This window comes from Physella acuta, unplaced genomic scaffold (assembly GCF_028476545.2).
Source record: "Physella acuta isolate Inbredline_101_S28 unplaced genomic scaffold, ASM2847654v3 ptg000793l, whole genome shotgun sequence".
NCBI classification, from domain to species: Eukaryota; Metazoa; Mollusca; class Gastropoda; family Physidae; genus Physella; species Physella acuta.
Window position 1 is genome coordinate 467,635 of NW_026732311.1, and position 15,004 is coordinate 482,638.

The window sequence follows — 15,004 nt, forward strand, 5'->3', positions numbered from 1 at the left end:
AACATGAGAAACTGATTAGAGACCAAAAAAGTTGTATTTGATAAATATGCTGACGATTATCCAATTGACAACACAGATAATCTAGCATACTTTAATAGCTCCACGGGATTGAGATATTTTATACTTTTATATCTTCATAAATTTAATTATGATTGAACTCAGGAGTCAATAAGAGCAGGACAGCAAATTTGTGATGAAATATACATGAAATAAAAAAAAACGCAATTAAAAACAATCAACTAACCTTTGTCCCTGTGAAGTTCCATTCCTTGAGTGCCTCTTTAGCACCATCTAAAAAAAAATTAAAAATTCAGTAATTGATTTATTTTTATAAAAATATCAGGTTTAAACATGTTATAAAATCATACACATTTGTGATAATCTATAGGAATTTATAATGATTATAAAATGTTTATAAAAAAAAGAACTTGAAAAGTAAATGTATATGTCTATAATCAAGCAGGACATTACAATCTTCCCAGCCATGGTAGATTTCTTAAATAGATGTGAAGGGGGGAAGAAAGATTCATTATTGTAATGGCATATAACTATGAGCACCTCATATGCCATGGACTTAGTAAAAGACCTCTTCATCTTCTCTATTGACAAATCTTGACAGAACGCTTTTCTTTTCTCTAGCAAGCACATTCTACATTCCCCACTGACATTCCATGAAAGCAACTGTTTACATTATTTGAACTTACATGAGTAGAAATTAGATGGATAAAGTATGGTTCAAAAGGACACAACATAAAAGCATGATATTTAATATGTTGGTTATTTAAACCTATGAACTTACAATGCAGATAGAAAAAATTGAATGGAAATATAACAATTTAATTCATGCAGAATAGAGTAAAAAGTTTAAGGCAAATATTTCATTCAAATGGAGTGTATTTAAGTTTTGTGACTACTCTAGACATTGACAGAAGACGGAGCATTTAATTTTAGCTCAGAATGTGTCATTGTACCCATTAAGTGCAAAAACCTACAAAAACACAACAGATGACAACCCTGAATTTTCCCAAACAAAACATGTACAAATCCACCAAGTGACAAGCAATCAACCAGCTCCATGTTAACAAACCCATCAACCAGATGTGTCAAAACCCACTAATTAACAACCAGCCAACCAACTAGATGTGTACAAACCCACCAACCAGGTGTGTACAAACCCACCAACCAGATGTGTACAAACCCACCAACCAGATGTGTACAAACCCACCAACCAGATGTGTACAAACCCACCAACCAGATGTGTACAAACCCACCAACCAGATGTGTACAAACCCACCAACCAGATGTGTACAAACCCACCAACCAGATGTGTACAAACCCACCAACCAGATGTGTACAAACCCACCAACCAGATGTGTAAAAAACCACTAATTAACAACCAGCCAACCAACTAGATGGGTACAAACCCACCAACAAGATGTGTAAAAACCCACCAACCAGGTGTGTACAAACCCACCAACCAGGTGTGTACAAACCCACCAACCAGATATGTACTAACCCACCAACAAGGTGTGTATAAACCCACTAGCCAGGTGTGTACAAACCCACCAACCAGATGTGTACAAACCCACCAACCAGATGTGTACAAACCCACCAACAAGATGTGTAAAAACCCACCAACCAGGTGTGTACAAACCTACCAACCAGGTGTGTACAAACCCACCAACCAGATATGTACTAACCCACCAACAAGGTGTGTATAAACCCACTAGCCAGGTGTGTACAAACCCACTAGCTAGATGTGTACAAACCAACCAGATGTGTACAAACAGATGTGAACAAAGCCACCAAGTGACAATAAACCTGATGCGTACAAGACAATTAAAGCAACAATCAACACGGCTGAGTGTACAGGCTATAAAACATGCAGGAGATCAATACCCCACCAGTAGAGAGAATACACAGAGAACAACAGCAGGTCAAGCACCTACCTTCTAGAAATGCCTGGATTGCTTTCTCTACATTGTAATCATAATACTGCAGCACCATAACCATATCATTATTGCTCTTGCCTGGCACTACTTCTCTCACTGCCTGTACCTGTAAACAAATACGTCAATATTTGAGTATACACATACAACAATTACGTACTGGGTTGGAGATACTTCTACATCTACTAAATTAAGATACACATGATTTTAGATTTTTAATACATTTAACAAAATAACATTTGAATAAATAAACACTCTTAAAATAGTTAACAACTGATGTAAATGTATTTGTATAAACACTATCAAGCAAGAAAATGTTGTTTTAGAGAGGATACAGCTCTCTAAAAAAGACACATATTTAGGCTAAGTTTAGCAATCAAACAATGATTTCTCACTCATTTATTGTAATATAAATAGTTTTCCCATATTAGGGGTTTTTAAAAATAATAATTGAAACACACATTTTTCTGTGTTATGTGCAGTGACCATGATATTTTTTAGCATGACTATAACATAAATCATTTAATGAACCCATGAACAGAAATAATCTGTCTCTAAAACTGTACTAGTTTTATCACAAGGTGTCAATGACACCAAGCTAGCAGTTTTTGTATGATAGCCTTAGTGGACAGAAATCATGACCTACAAACAGCTCATTTGGTAAGTGTTTATGTAACAGTATCATTGAGATCCAGGGGTCAGAGCCTGATAAGTAGTGGACATGACAAAGTAGACCACGACAAGCAGGCTGACACACAGGAGGGAAAGATAGCGCCAGTGGATGTTTGAAGGATAAGATAACACTAGGCCTTCAGTGAACTGGGTAAATGGGGCTCCACAGTCCTGGTGAATAAGATATCTTTCACGCTTCAACTTTGACATCACATTTTTTATACATTGTTTGAGATCTGTTGCTTCTGTATTTGTAATTTGGTAAAAAAAACTTTTTTGATAAAATAGAGTATCAGCTTCTATAAAATGTTAAAAAAGTTCTACCAGTGACAGTTGTTATCCAACAGAAAAAAAAAACTAGTTCAAAAGCACTTTGATGTAACATGCCTGATAATATCTTTTCTTAAGAGGTAGGCCCTACCCTACACACAAGGATAAAGCATTTACAGGGTTTACTGAAGCAATTCACAACAAGCAAACTATAGTCTGTTTTTAATGCACAGTTTTTGACTGGGAAACATGATGTATAAATAACCTTGCTGGCAGTTCACTTCAAAAGAATAGCTTGTCTAATAAGTTAATCAATGGTAAATAAACGCTACAGTTCATTGCAAAGTAATCCCCTTGATAATAGATTAAATATGGTATTTAAATCAGAAACATTATCCTTATTGAACCAGTATACGTTTATTTAAAATATAAATACACATTTGATACATTTAAAATTAGTATGGAAGAAAAATAAACAACTAATAAATTAATGGCAAAGTTGGTAAAGCTTATAATAAATACAACTTAAACCTCATCTTTGACATAGACAATAGCAACATAATAGGTGATATGCAAGTGACGTGGCTAATTAATGTGTTTTGTCACTAAGTCTAAATACAAAATGGATGTGGTGGTCATGACTTGATTGACAGAATGTCAATCAGTGAATTAAGTGATACCCACAGCAACGGATCAAATAACAAGCCAGAGGTGGACAGAGGTCCATGGGGAATCAGCTGGTAGTGTGAGCATTCAGAGTAAATTATGACACTGCGTTATTAAAGCAATGACTAGATATCATGTGCACTGTCAAATCACAATGCAAGAAACATATTCTAAAAAAAAAATTAATGCTTAATTAATGTATGGTAATTATTCAATAACAGTAATAATGAGGATCTAAATTGGGAGATTTTATATCCAGACCCAAACAGCCATTCTATTTGTCTTTTTTTTGTACAGGTCATGTGCAGGCTATAAATAGATATTTCTGTTATCTAATTATACATTTTGAAAAATGAAAGTGAACTAAACAAATAATCAGAAAAAAGATATGCACACCCCTAACTATGATAACCTACACAGCTGTATATGATGATATGAGATAAACAAAACTTTCATTATAAAAAAAAGTCAATCCCCTTCCATATAGCACAGTAGACTAATTAGAACTGCTGAGTCAGCATATGCTCAGTCAACATCTTACATCTAAATTTTAATTAGTTTAAAAAAAAAAATGATTATGGAAAACAATATTGCACTCTTTTATACTTGCTGAGAAACCTGATACCTTTTCATCATTAATCACAATACACAGAACAATCATCATACAAATAAAACCACCCCACACATATAAACCAGTCTCTATAAACACACATAAAACTATCTCCATACATATAAAACAGTCATTAGCCCAAAACACCAATAAAAACCACCCTTTATTTTCTTACATTATGCTATCCTTTAAGAATCTCCCTATAAAGGTTATGCTGCCCCTTTACTTGTGAAATATACAGATGTTGAAGATAAAGGTCAGTCCAAACATTACCAGACACACCTAGCTTATGGTGGGTCACATTAAACCTTCACATTAAACATGCCATTGTTTCAATGCTAAATTGGTTTGGGATATCAAACTGTCGTGTTGGCTATGAAATGAAAGTATGATTTTTAAAAACAGCTAGGCCTACAGTAATTATGTTAGGGGTGGTGGGGGTGGTGGGGGAGGGGGGGGGGGGAGAAAGGGTCATCCATAAATGCTGTCAAGGGGAAAAGGTTTGTTAGGGGTAGTCCATAAATGATGTCACACACGTAGGAGGGGGGGGGGGGTTCGAAATTTTGTGACGTTGTGTGATGAGGGGGAGGGGGGGGGGGGTCAGATGGTGGGACGTCACATTTTGCATTAACAAAAAGTAATGTTAGAAAACAAATTTTCCCGTTTTAGAAAACTGTTTTAATAAATTGTAATAGGAATTGATTAAAATACTCTATGTTGAGAGAGTTCAGACAAGATATTGGAAAAAATATTCGACGTTTGAAGAAAAATTCAACTGCAATTTTGAGGGGGGGGGGGTTGTAGGCTGAGGTGTGACGTCATTTTAGGGGGGGGGGGGGTCTGGCTTTTTGTGACGATGTGTGACGGAGGGGAGGGGGGAGGTAAAAATCGTCAAAAAAAAGCATGACGTCATTTATGGATGACCCCTTACTTGTGTGTTAAGATACTAAGTTGTTAGCTGTGATCAGCAAAGATTTTATATTGATGAAAGAATAAACACCATGGTTTTCACACAACTCTTTTGGTAGGTCAGGGTATGTACATCAACTAAGGGGGGGGGGGGTCTGTTTTTTGGGACCATAAGTTGGGTGGAGGTAAAAAGACAGAGGCAAAGTAATTATATACACATCCAGAAATAGTTCAAGTTTAATGGCAATGTGGGTTAGGCCAACAAAGAGGCCTACGTCAATTAAGTCAATTTAACGATCCATAAGCAAGGACATACGTTCATTTGACAAACTGTAAACAAAAGTCTACCTAATTTAACAAACTGAAAAAAAACGTCATCTATTTATTTAACAGAGTGTTAACAAAAGCCTACGTCATTTAACAAACTGAAAACGGAGGTCTACGTCCATTTAACAAACTGTAAACAAAAGCCCACGTCATTAACATTGTTAACAAAAGCCTACGTCATTTAACCAAAAGCCTACGTCATTTAACATTGTTAACAAAAGCCTACGTCATTTAACCAAAAGCCTACGTCATTTAACATTGTTAACAAAAAGCCTACGTCATTTAACAAAATGTGAACAAAAGCCTACGTCATATAACAAAATGTAAACAAAAGCCTACGTCATTTAACAAAATGTAAACAAAAGCCCACGCCATTTAACAAAAATATAAACAAAAATCTACGTCAATCAAATAAGCTTGAAGACAGAGACCCCCGTAGTGGCCTGAAGACACGAAACAAAAGAGACGTGCCACTGTTCTCATTGATTTTCCATCCATTATCTTAATCGTCTGACAAGACTTTTTGATATAACAATCACTAGACTTTATTAGGCTTCACGCTAAGAAACAATAACAAAAGGCATGGGGAGGGGGGGGGGTAGTACTTGTAAATGTTAACGCAACAAAACACAGCAATCAATGATTTGGTAGGCATACAAACAACAACGGGAACGCTCTTGTTTAGTTAGAGGTTAGGCCTCTACTGCCCTCTAGCATACGACTACAAGGCCTATGAAGTGATGCTGTTTTTTTTTTTTTTTAAATAATACGATCGTAAAATACAACGGTAAAAAAATGTGTACAGTGAAAGACTAAGAGACCACAGAGCGTCAACACCCCGCCGTGTAAATAAACGCCGTGTTCGCACATAGTCCCGGATCACACAAGCAATCGCTCAATGCCCTGACACGTTATGACGTATGTGTCTTGTTAACGGCGGCTGTCAGCCAGAGGACCCCAAGCATCAACTTTATAATAGAGGCACTCGGGTGAGAAGCAAGCAATCAATGGAAAACAAACAAGTCGGAAGATTGGACAATAATGGAACAAAGGATGCAAGGATTCTTACATCCACTTTATAATACAGAAGGGCTGGGACGACGTGGTCGGGTGGTAGAACGCTCGACTGCTAGCCCGAAGGCCTCGAGCTCCGATCCTCGGTCCCGACTCAAGACATCAAGAACATTCATGAGTATGATGGGTACCTGACTCACGTCGGTGACAGCAAATGCGGCTAGGCATCGCGCTGACCAGACCATCCCTTCATGAACTCTATTTCATCTCCCCTACAGATCGTTAAGTCTGAAAGAGGAACTTGACTCACTGATCGGCTGGAACACAGGTTCCGAAAACTTTTTCGCATGGCCACCTCTGTTCACGTGGGACGGAGCGGCCTAGCGGTAGAGAGCTGGACTGCTAACCCGTAAGTCTCGAGTTCAAGTCAGTAGACCGTCCCTGAGCCCACCCAACTCTGATGAGTACCTAACTCACGTTAGGGAAGGTAAAGGCGGCTGGACATAGTGCTGACCACACTATCTCTTCATATGCCGAGGTCAGAGAAACAAGTGAACTCTACTTCACTTGCCCTATAGACCGTTAGGTTTGAAAAGGGAACTTTTCTTTTTTTTACCCCTGTTTATACAATTAATTTTTTTTGTTTTGTTTAGTCTACAGTTGGCAATTAATTTTTAATAAAGGGGAAAAAAAGAATAAAAACGTCAATTGTATGGATAGACCTGCTGTGGATTTAGGAAAATAAGACGATAATAAAACAATGGGCATTATACGATCTGCTGGTCAACTTTATAACCCAATCAGTGTAATCGGTGAGAATGGAGCTATCAATTAATGCTATGAAAACTTGGACAAATTAAACAACAATTAACATCAGAACATAAATGATGACAATCGGATGCATTAAATTACGTGGGGGAAATCGACGCTGATGGGATAAGCGCAACGCACGATAAAAGAGGAACAAGTTAAAGTACTTGTCCCTATTTCATTCAAGATACGGAAGATAAAAACATAACTACACGCCTTTTTGGTTACAAGATTTAAAAAAAAAACGACTTAACCGCTCGCCTTGTGATATAATCGTTATCAGAGAATCCAAGTATCAAGTCGTCTTGGTAACTTCCCCCATTTCAACCTTCAGAAGAAGCATCCGAAAAACTTAAGAACTGCAGCGGTTAAGATAAAATCTACTTGACGTGACCCGACATGTATTCACTATCACATAGGCTACATTCGAACTAAAATACTGAGATCGATGTGAGTGGAGAAGGCGTTTAGAGTGATAGCTATTACCAGACCCTTTAAAGACGACATAGGTTTTTATTACTATAACCTAACACACGAGATCGTTGGTAGAAAACTAGTACAAAACACAATGCTTCAAAATAATACATGCTGTTATATTACTGGATGACTTCTGACTAAATGGCATATATTGTCATCGTCATGACATTGTGGCAATGGGCGAAGTGGTGATAGCAAAGGAGGAAGTGGTTGTGGTGATGGGCGAAGTGGTTGTAGCAAAGGAGGAAGTGGTTGTGGTGATGAACGAAGTGGTTGTAGCAAAGGAGGAAGTGGTTGTGGTGATGGACGAAGTGGTTGTAGCAAAGGAGGAAGTGGTTGTGGTGATGAACGAAGTGGTTGTAGCAAAGGAGGAAGTGGTTGTGGTGATGAACGAAGTGGTTGTAGCAAAGGAGGAAGTGGTTGTGGTGATGAACGAAGTGGTTGTAGCAAAGGAGGAAGTGGTTGTGGTGATGGGCGAAGTGGTTGTAGCAAAGGAGGAAGTCTTGTGGTGATGGTCGAAAAGGTGGTAGCAAAGGAGGAAGTGGTTGTGGTGATGGGCGAAGTGGCTGTAGCAAAGGAGGAAGTGGTTGTGGTGATGGGCGAAGTGGTTGTAGCAAAGGAGGAAGTCTTGTGGTGATGGTCGAAAAGGTGGTAGCAAAGGAGGAAGTGGTTGTGGTGATGGGCGAAGTGGCTGTAGCAAAGGAGGAAGTGGTTGTGGTGATGGGCGAAGTGGCTGTAGCAAAGGAGGAAGTGGTTGTGGTGATGGGCGAAGTGGTGGTAGCAAAGGAGGAAGTGGTTGTGGTGATGGGCGAAGTGGCTGTAGCAAAGGAGGAAGTGGTTGTGGTGATGGGCGAAGTGGCTGTAGCAAAGGAGGAAGTGGTTGTGGTGATGGGCGAAGTGGTGGTAGCAAAGGAGGAAGTGCTTGTGGTGATGGGCGAAGTGGTTGTAGCAAAGGAGGAAGTGCTTGTGGTGATGGACGAGACGCTATACGTCTTGCAGATCAGATGCGTGGCTACACGATTTCTTTTCAAAAAAATTTAATTTACCTACAAATAAAAATTTCAGGTTCTTCCCCCCCCCCCCCCATAAAGCTACTGATTTTGCAGAAATCATCACTTGCTAATCAACTTCAGCAACTAGAAGCACCATAGCCGAGGTAGGGCCGACAACAACGGCTTATAAATATATACACGGAGGCATTTCAACTATTACCGAGTGAAAAAAAAAAACATTCACGCTTAAAGCAACTACACCCCCTTCCCGGAAGAGCACTGAAGTAAAAGTAAACACGCCCCCCCCCCCTTTATCTGAACAGCAATTCAGTTTAAAAACAGCATCAACAGATGCCGCCCCAAACAAGACAGCCACCACCCATATCCCAGCAGACGACCCGGTGTGACGTGCCAGCCCAACAAGCCACTATCAACCGACGTGGCGTACAGCGACTGATCCAGCTCGATGTCTTATAGATTATCGATACATGACCACAATACAAACGATTGTACCTGAGTAAAAATGTACTGGGGTGGTAATCAATAGGAAACCTAATTATAACCTAGACAATAGAACGGGACAGTGGAACTCGGAGCTTTCAACTACAGTGCTCAAGTTCGTCACGTGCAGAAAATATAAAACTAAAAAAATAATTTTAAATACACGTTTTTGTTTAGTAATCTAGTTGGATTAAAAACTACACAAGTCTTCAACAGCATTTTAAGGACATAAATTGGATTATATTTAGGCCTCATACATACAGAAACATTAACTTGCCCATCATAATCTATTATTTAAATGAAAGAACTAAATCAACACTGAATATTTACCTTTTACAAAAAGCATTTTTAGGTGAAAAATAAATAAATAAAACGAACCCCAAAACAAATGCCATCTGATTTGGGAATGGTTTCAGAAAAAGTCAAAATTTAAAAAGTTAAATAAACTTTTTGTTAAATGCAATCATTTCATGCTTAATACCATGTTAAAATTAAGACAATGACTACATATAGCTAAAGCCTACCAGCTATAATCCCCACACTTTATTTTCTAATTTGCAAAGAAAAAAAAAAGAATGTTCTAGTAATAATGCAATAAACTGAATAAAATAATTGAACATATTGATTTGAGGCAGAATAGGTTTATAGCCCAGTAAGCTGCTGTGGTATAACAGCTTTATGAGGTTTTCCAATTATAAACATAATAGTTCTCTCAATAAAGCATCCATCAGCCCTTGTCTTAGGCCAGACAGTCTCAGGTGATTATTTTAAAAGTTTGGATCAAATATAAAGTCAGTACACAGTTTTCAAATAGTTCTTTATACCAAAATCTTGCCTAGTTCCTAATGATGTATGTTTACCCTTAAAACCTAGCTATCATAAATAAAATCTCTCTATGCTAACATTACCATTAAGTTCTGTATAGTTTAAAAACCCTGAGGTTTCCTAAAGCAATTTCTCAATACTGTATAGTATAACTTATAAACTACATACATGCCTTCTGTACAATTCATATTTTGTTTACCCCCCCCCCCCCCCTCTCCCAAAGATGACCTATGTGGATATGAATTTACCCATGATCCCATAAAGTAAAGGTTAACTGGTGCCAAACATACATGTAGATAATGACAGCCAACTGTCATGTTTATATCAACCCTTGTCATGACCAGTCTCCTTGTTGATTTTAAAAATCAAACATGTGAAAATTTTAAAACTAAATAACTAATCACAATTACATATTTCGCAAATCCATTGCAGGAAAAAAAAACATATCCCTTTAATTACTGTTTATGAGTATTCTCCCTGAATGAAAGTTTATTACTTTATTATGTGTCAAAAGTGTTTACAGCTTAGGCTATAAAAAAAAATAAACACCTCAAATATCACCAGATGATCTTTTTAATAATGCATAGCCTAAACAAAGTTTACTGCTCAGAGCAAAAAGCTGTGAGGTTTGTCATGGTTTATACTAGGCATGTGTCAAACAACTAGCGGAGTCAGGACATAAATAATGTCAGAACAATGACAACTGAAATATGCCTGAGATTTAAACTATTTGAACAAAATAAAATACCTCCACATATAGCAAACATTTGCTTCATGAGTTTTAATATAAAAAAGTAAAGATTCCTCTTTTGACCTAGCGATCCATTTGGGAGATGAAGTAGAGTTCATATGAGTCATGACTTCAACATATGAAGAGATAATGCGGTCAGCACTATGCCCAGACACCTTTACTTTCCCTAACCAGAGTTGGGTACCCAACAGAGCTGGGTGGACTCTGGAATGTTCCATTGACTTAAACTTGGATTTGAACTCAAGAATTTCGGGTTAGCAGTCTAACGCTTTACCGCTAAACCAAGCAGTCCCTTACTTTAAGAGTTTACTACATATTAAGTAGATACTACTAACTACTTTAAGGCATTTGATGTTAACTTTTAAATATTGTATAAGAAGTATCATAAATAATATGTAGTCAGTCAAGTTATATATAAGCATGAAAGATGTAGCTTTATCACACCATACAACATAATACTGAAACAAGTCCTAGCAAACAACATAAAAGGTTAGATAGATATTTAAAAATTCAGCAAAATTATTTATATAACTTTTGCACACAAAATTTAACTAGTGCAAAACCTATGATTTTATAGTTCAAATGGTAGGTGGTTGGCTGTATATGGCTAATAACAACTGCTTTAGTTACATAGGGCAGGTAGAGAAATATTGACAAATTGAAAATTCACTCTATTTGTAAATAATTAATTTCTGTTGTAGTAATTTCAAAAAAACATTTGTGTTGTTTAGTGATTGCTTATAGTTTTTGAACCTCTTGCTTCATAAATCAATAATCTAAGTACCAGGGTACTAGAAGTAAAATATTTTAAAATATGTGAAGAAAAGCATGGGGAATGGGCTAAGCATGCAACCCAGAAACGCATCCCAAATTTAAATGAATAATGAACAAAAAATGTGCAGCAGGACTTTGATAACCCCTTAATGTTCAGTAAAAAAAGGTTTTAATACTTTAACTGTCAACAAAGCCCAATGCTGCAGCAGACAATACCAGCAATAACAATAAAAGGGTGTAGCTAAGATTGGCTAAGAATGTAACTACATTTAAATCATAATCCTACCTTTTCTTTGATGTTATCCTGAGTGGCTTCTGCCATGACTGCTTTTGTTCTGGTATCAAAATGTATGGATCCAGATGCTTCTGTTGAAGAAAAGAAATAAAAACTTTAGTCTTGAGTTTAATTATATTTACTACAGTGAACTAAAATATTATGTTAGACATTTTTTTTTTAAAACCTATTGATTTGTTAATACATAATGTATTAATCGGTAGCAAAAAAATACATTATAAAATTGCTACAATAAGATATATATGGGCTGCTGATAAAATCATGGCTCTCTTCTGTGATTTTTACTGTACAATTTTTAAAAAATTATAAAGAATTTTTTTTGTGACGGAATGCGATCTATATAAAGTTTGGGAGGAACAACAGCGAACAGGGAAGCTCTTGGAGAACAAGCTTGTGCTACCTAATAAATTGTAACCATAATATTATAGGCTAGTTCTTTGTTTAAAACTGTTCATTAAAATAATAAGGCCAACTAATTAAATAGTAGACCTAAACATAAAATAGGCTTTTAACCTAGCAGTTGCATATTTTAAGTATTAGGTTATCGGCATGAATTATCAACAAAAATAGCAAAACCTCGCGAGAGAATAGATATAAATAATATGCCTACAGAATCTAGACTTAGAATATCATGATACTTAATCTAACGTCTACTATTTGGCCTACTAATATTCGGATGATTATAGATAGCAGTTTCCGATAATGGAATCTTCTTTAAAAAAAGGGTGTTGGGTTGTTAGTAGTATTGTAATCTCGACTAATTTTATGATTAGAAATTAGGGTTAGGCGTATGTTTGGACCAGGGTTGGGGTTAGGGTTAGGGACAGGGTTAGCATTGACATTAGCCAGCCATGAGTGTATTTAGTTAACTACCAGTAACCTAACACCCCTTTTTTAAAGAAGATTCCATTTTCAGACACCGGTGTAAACATTCTCCCTTATTCTTAAATTAAACTAGTCACGATAAACCACTCTCTTGAGCGTACAAAGCACGGACAGGCTCGACGTCCCACAGTGAATTTTAGTATTTTACTTTGCATTCAGTGGGTGGAAGAAAAGCCTGGTGAAAACTACCAAACGTCAGATCCATCTGATACTCAGCGATCAAGCAGATATTTAAGCCAGTTAATGACTATGTTAGTAGGCCTAATACTAATTAGAATTGATATCATTGAGATGATTCTAGAATCTAAATCGCTGGATTATAAGTAATTTAATTGCGTACATTTACACAGTACACTACTTACAGTACTTAGAGTTCTAGATCTATGATTAGTGAGTGTAGACTAGTGACTAGTGTATAAGTAGTGTACTGTGTAAATGTACACAATTAAATTGAGGGAGGGTACTACTAGATCTAGATCCTAGTAACTTGTAGGCTAGGTTATGTAATTCTGGCCGCATTTGCGCAGTTCGCTCCGCGTTACGTGTAAGGCCGCCTTTGCGCAGTTCGCTCCGCGTTACGCATAAACTTTACCCTAGGTGGCACGCGATCTAAAAAAAACAGATATCAGGACTGCCCGATTTTTTTTGTGGTAACAATTTAATGTTGACATAGATCTAGATCGAGTTTAAGTGTATTTAGATCTCTATATTATTTCAACACATAAGAGTCTAGTACTTGTAAAAAAAACAGTACAGTGTAGTGTCAAGGAAAGTTTGTGAGGTCAGATGGGTCAGATGATAGTCCTAGATCTAGCAGCAACCTAGCTAAATCAAACTGTCCTTTAACCTTTAGACATAGCTATCTAGCATGCGTGATAGTAAATCTAAGTCTATATTATTTATCCTACGTGAACTTAAAAAAAAATTCAATTTGCTTGAGGGGGGTGGGAGGAAGAGAGAAGTGAAGACAGACGATCTCGTGTGAACATCTATGACGTATGCTTTAGGCCTGCTGAACTCAGTGACCTCGCCGACCGTGGGCCGTGGTGGGATTTTCCACCCACGAGATAGTAAACGTAAGGCAAGCAATCACGACAATGACGATGTTTGGAAATTTTATTTAAAAAAAAAATATTTTCAATATAAATTAAAAATGTAAAAAAAAAAACTGGCCGATTTAACCCCGGGTTCGAACTCTGAACTCCGGGTCTATGAACTTCAGACTACAGCTGGCACACTGTTGACTCAACCACAGCGAATGTGATAGAGATGTCAAAAGTAAGCATTTTCAATTATAAGATGGCAAATCAAACCTGCGAGACGCGTAGTATATTCTTTAGGGGCCACGCTTTGCGAGACGCGTAGTCACTTCGTATGTAATTCTACAAGCTGATTTAGATATATCTAGATCTAGAGATTTTTAAAAGTTCAATCAATGTTAGAATTAGATCTAGAATCTAGATGTTAGTTAGATCTAAAATCTAGATCTAGAAATCTAGAATCTACTAGATCTAGTTTAAATTACATTGAAAATTTTGATTTTCCAGTTTTAGTGAATTTTTTTTAGTCGGAAAGTTAAAAAAAGCCGACCAAACTCTTGATATCTAGCCTAACTAAAAATGAATGCATAACGATGATAGTATCTAGGATCTAGATAAAAAGATGGAAAATTAATAAACAGTAAGCTAAGTAAAATTTGAGTATAAGGAATGCTGATCATAAAATATTATAATGCATTACATAACTACCTGATCGTGAGTTATTTTTGCGTGCCATTTTGTGTGTATCGTCTTTTCAAGACGTCAACTGCGACCGGAAGTGAACCGATGTTTACGTCTCAAGGAGGCGGAAACTACCGAATTTAATCGGTGGGTCACGTTATTTGCAGAGTTAACAAAATTTTTTTCTTACAAGTGCTGTATAATGCCTAATTACTAATACTGCAGTATTTGTATATACTAGTTTCAGATACTGTTAATTAACTGCCCCATCTACTTAATGCAATACGATAAATAATTAAATATGTTACTGTTCTTTTATTTGAATAACACATTCATTATTATGTTCGGAACAATTCAAGAAGTAGATAAATACATAATACATAGTTAACAGAGGCAATAGTGGATATAGATAATCTAAGCCTTTATACTTTATATTTTATTATAATTATTAATTTACTAAATTTAGACCTAGCGCGTCCAGTAAAAGACCTACTATTTAAAATATAACAGGTGGTTAACCATGAACATTCCGCGAACCTCAGTAATTCTATCATAT

The 15,004-nt window shown here is 36.6% G+C and overlaps 1 protein-coding gene across 1 annotated transcript in view; it reads right to left on the minus strand.

Annotated features, from left to right (window-relative positions):
• Positions 1–14,572, minus strand: part of LOC131950967 (spermatogenesis-associated serine-rich protein 2) — a 28,953-nt gene extending 14,381 nt beyond the window's left edge. The window contains exons 1-4 of the mRNA XM_059313200.1: positions 14,476–14,572; positions 11,834–11,913; positions 1,950–2,058; positions 245–291 (exon numbers count right to left, since the gene is read on the minus strand). Coding sequence (XP_059169183.1) covers positions 245–291; positions 1,950–2,058; positions 11,834–11,913; positions 14,476–14,503 — 264 coding nt within the window. The 5' untranslated portion in view covers positions 14,504–14,572. The remainder of the gene's footprint in view (positions 1–244; positions 292–1,949; positions 2,059–11,833; positions 11,914–14,475) is intronic.
• Between the last annotated feature and the right edge of the window lie 432 nt (positions 14,573–15,004).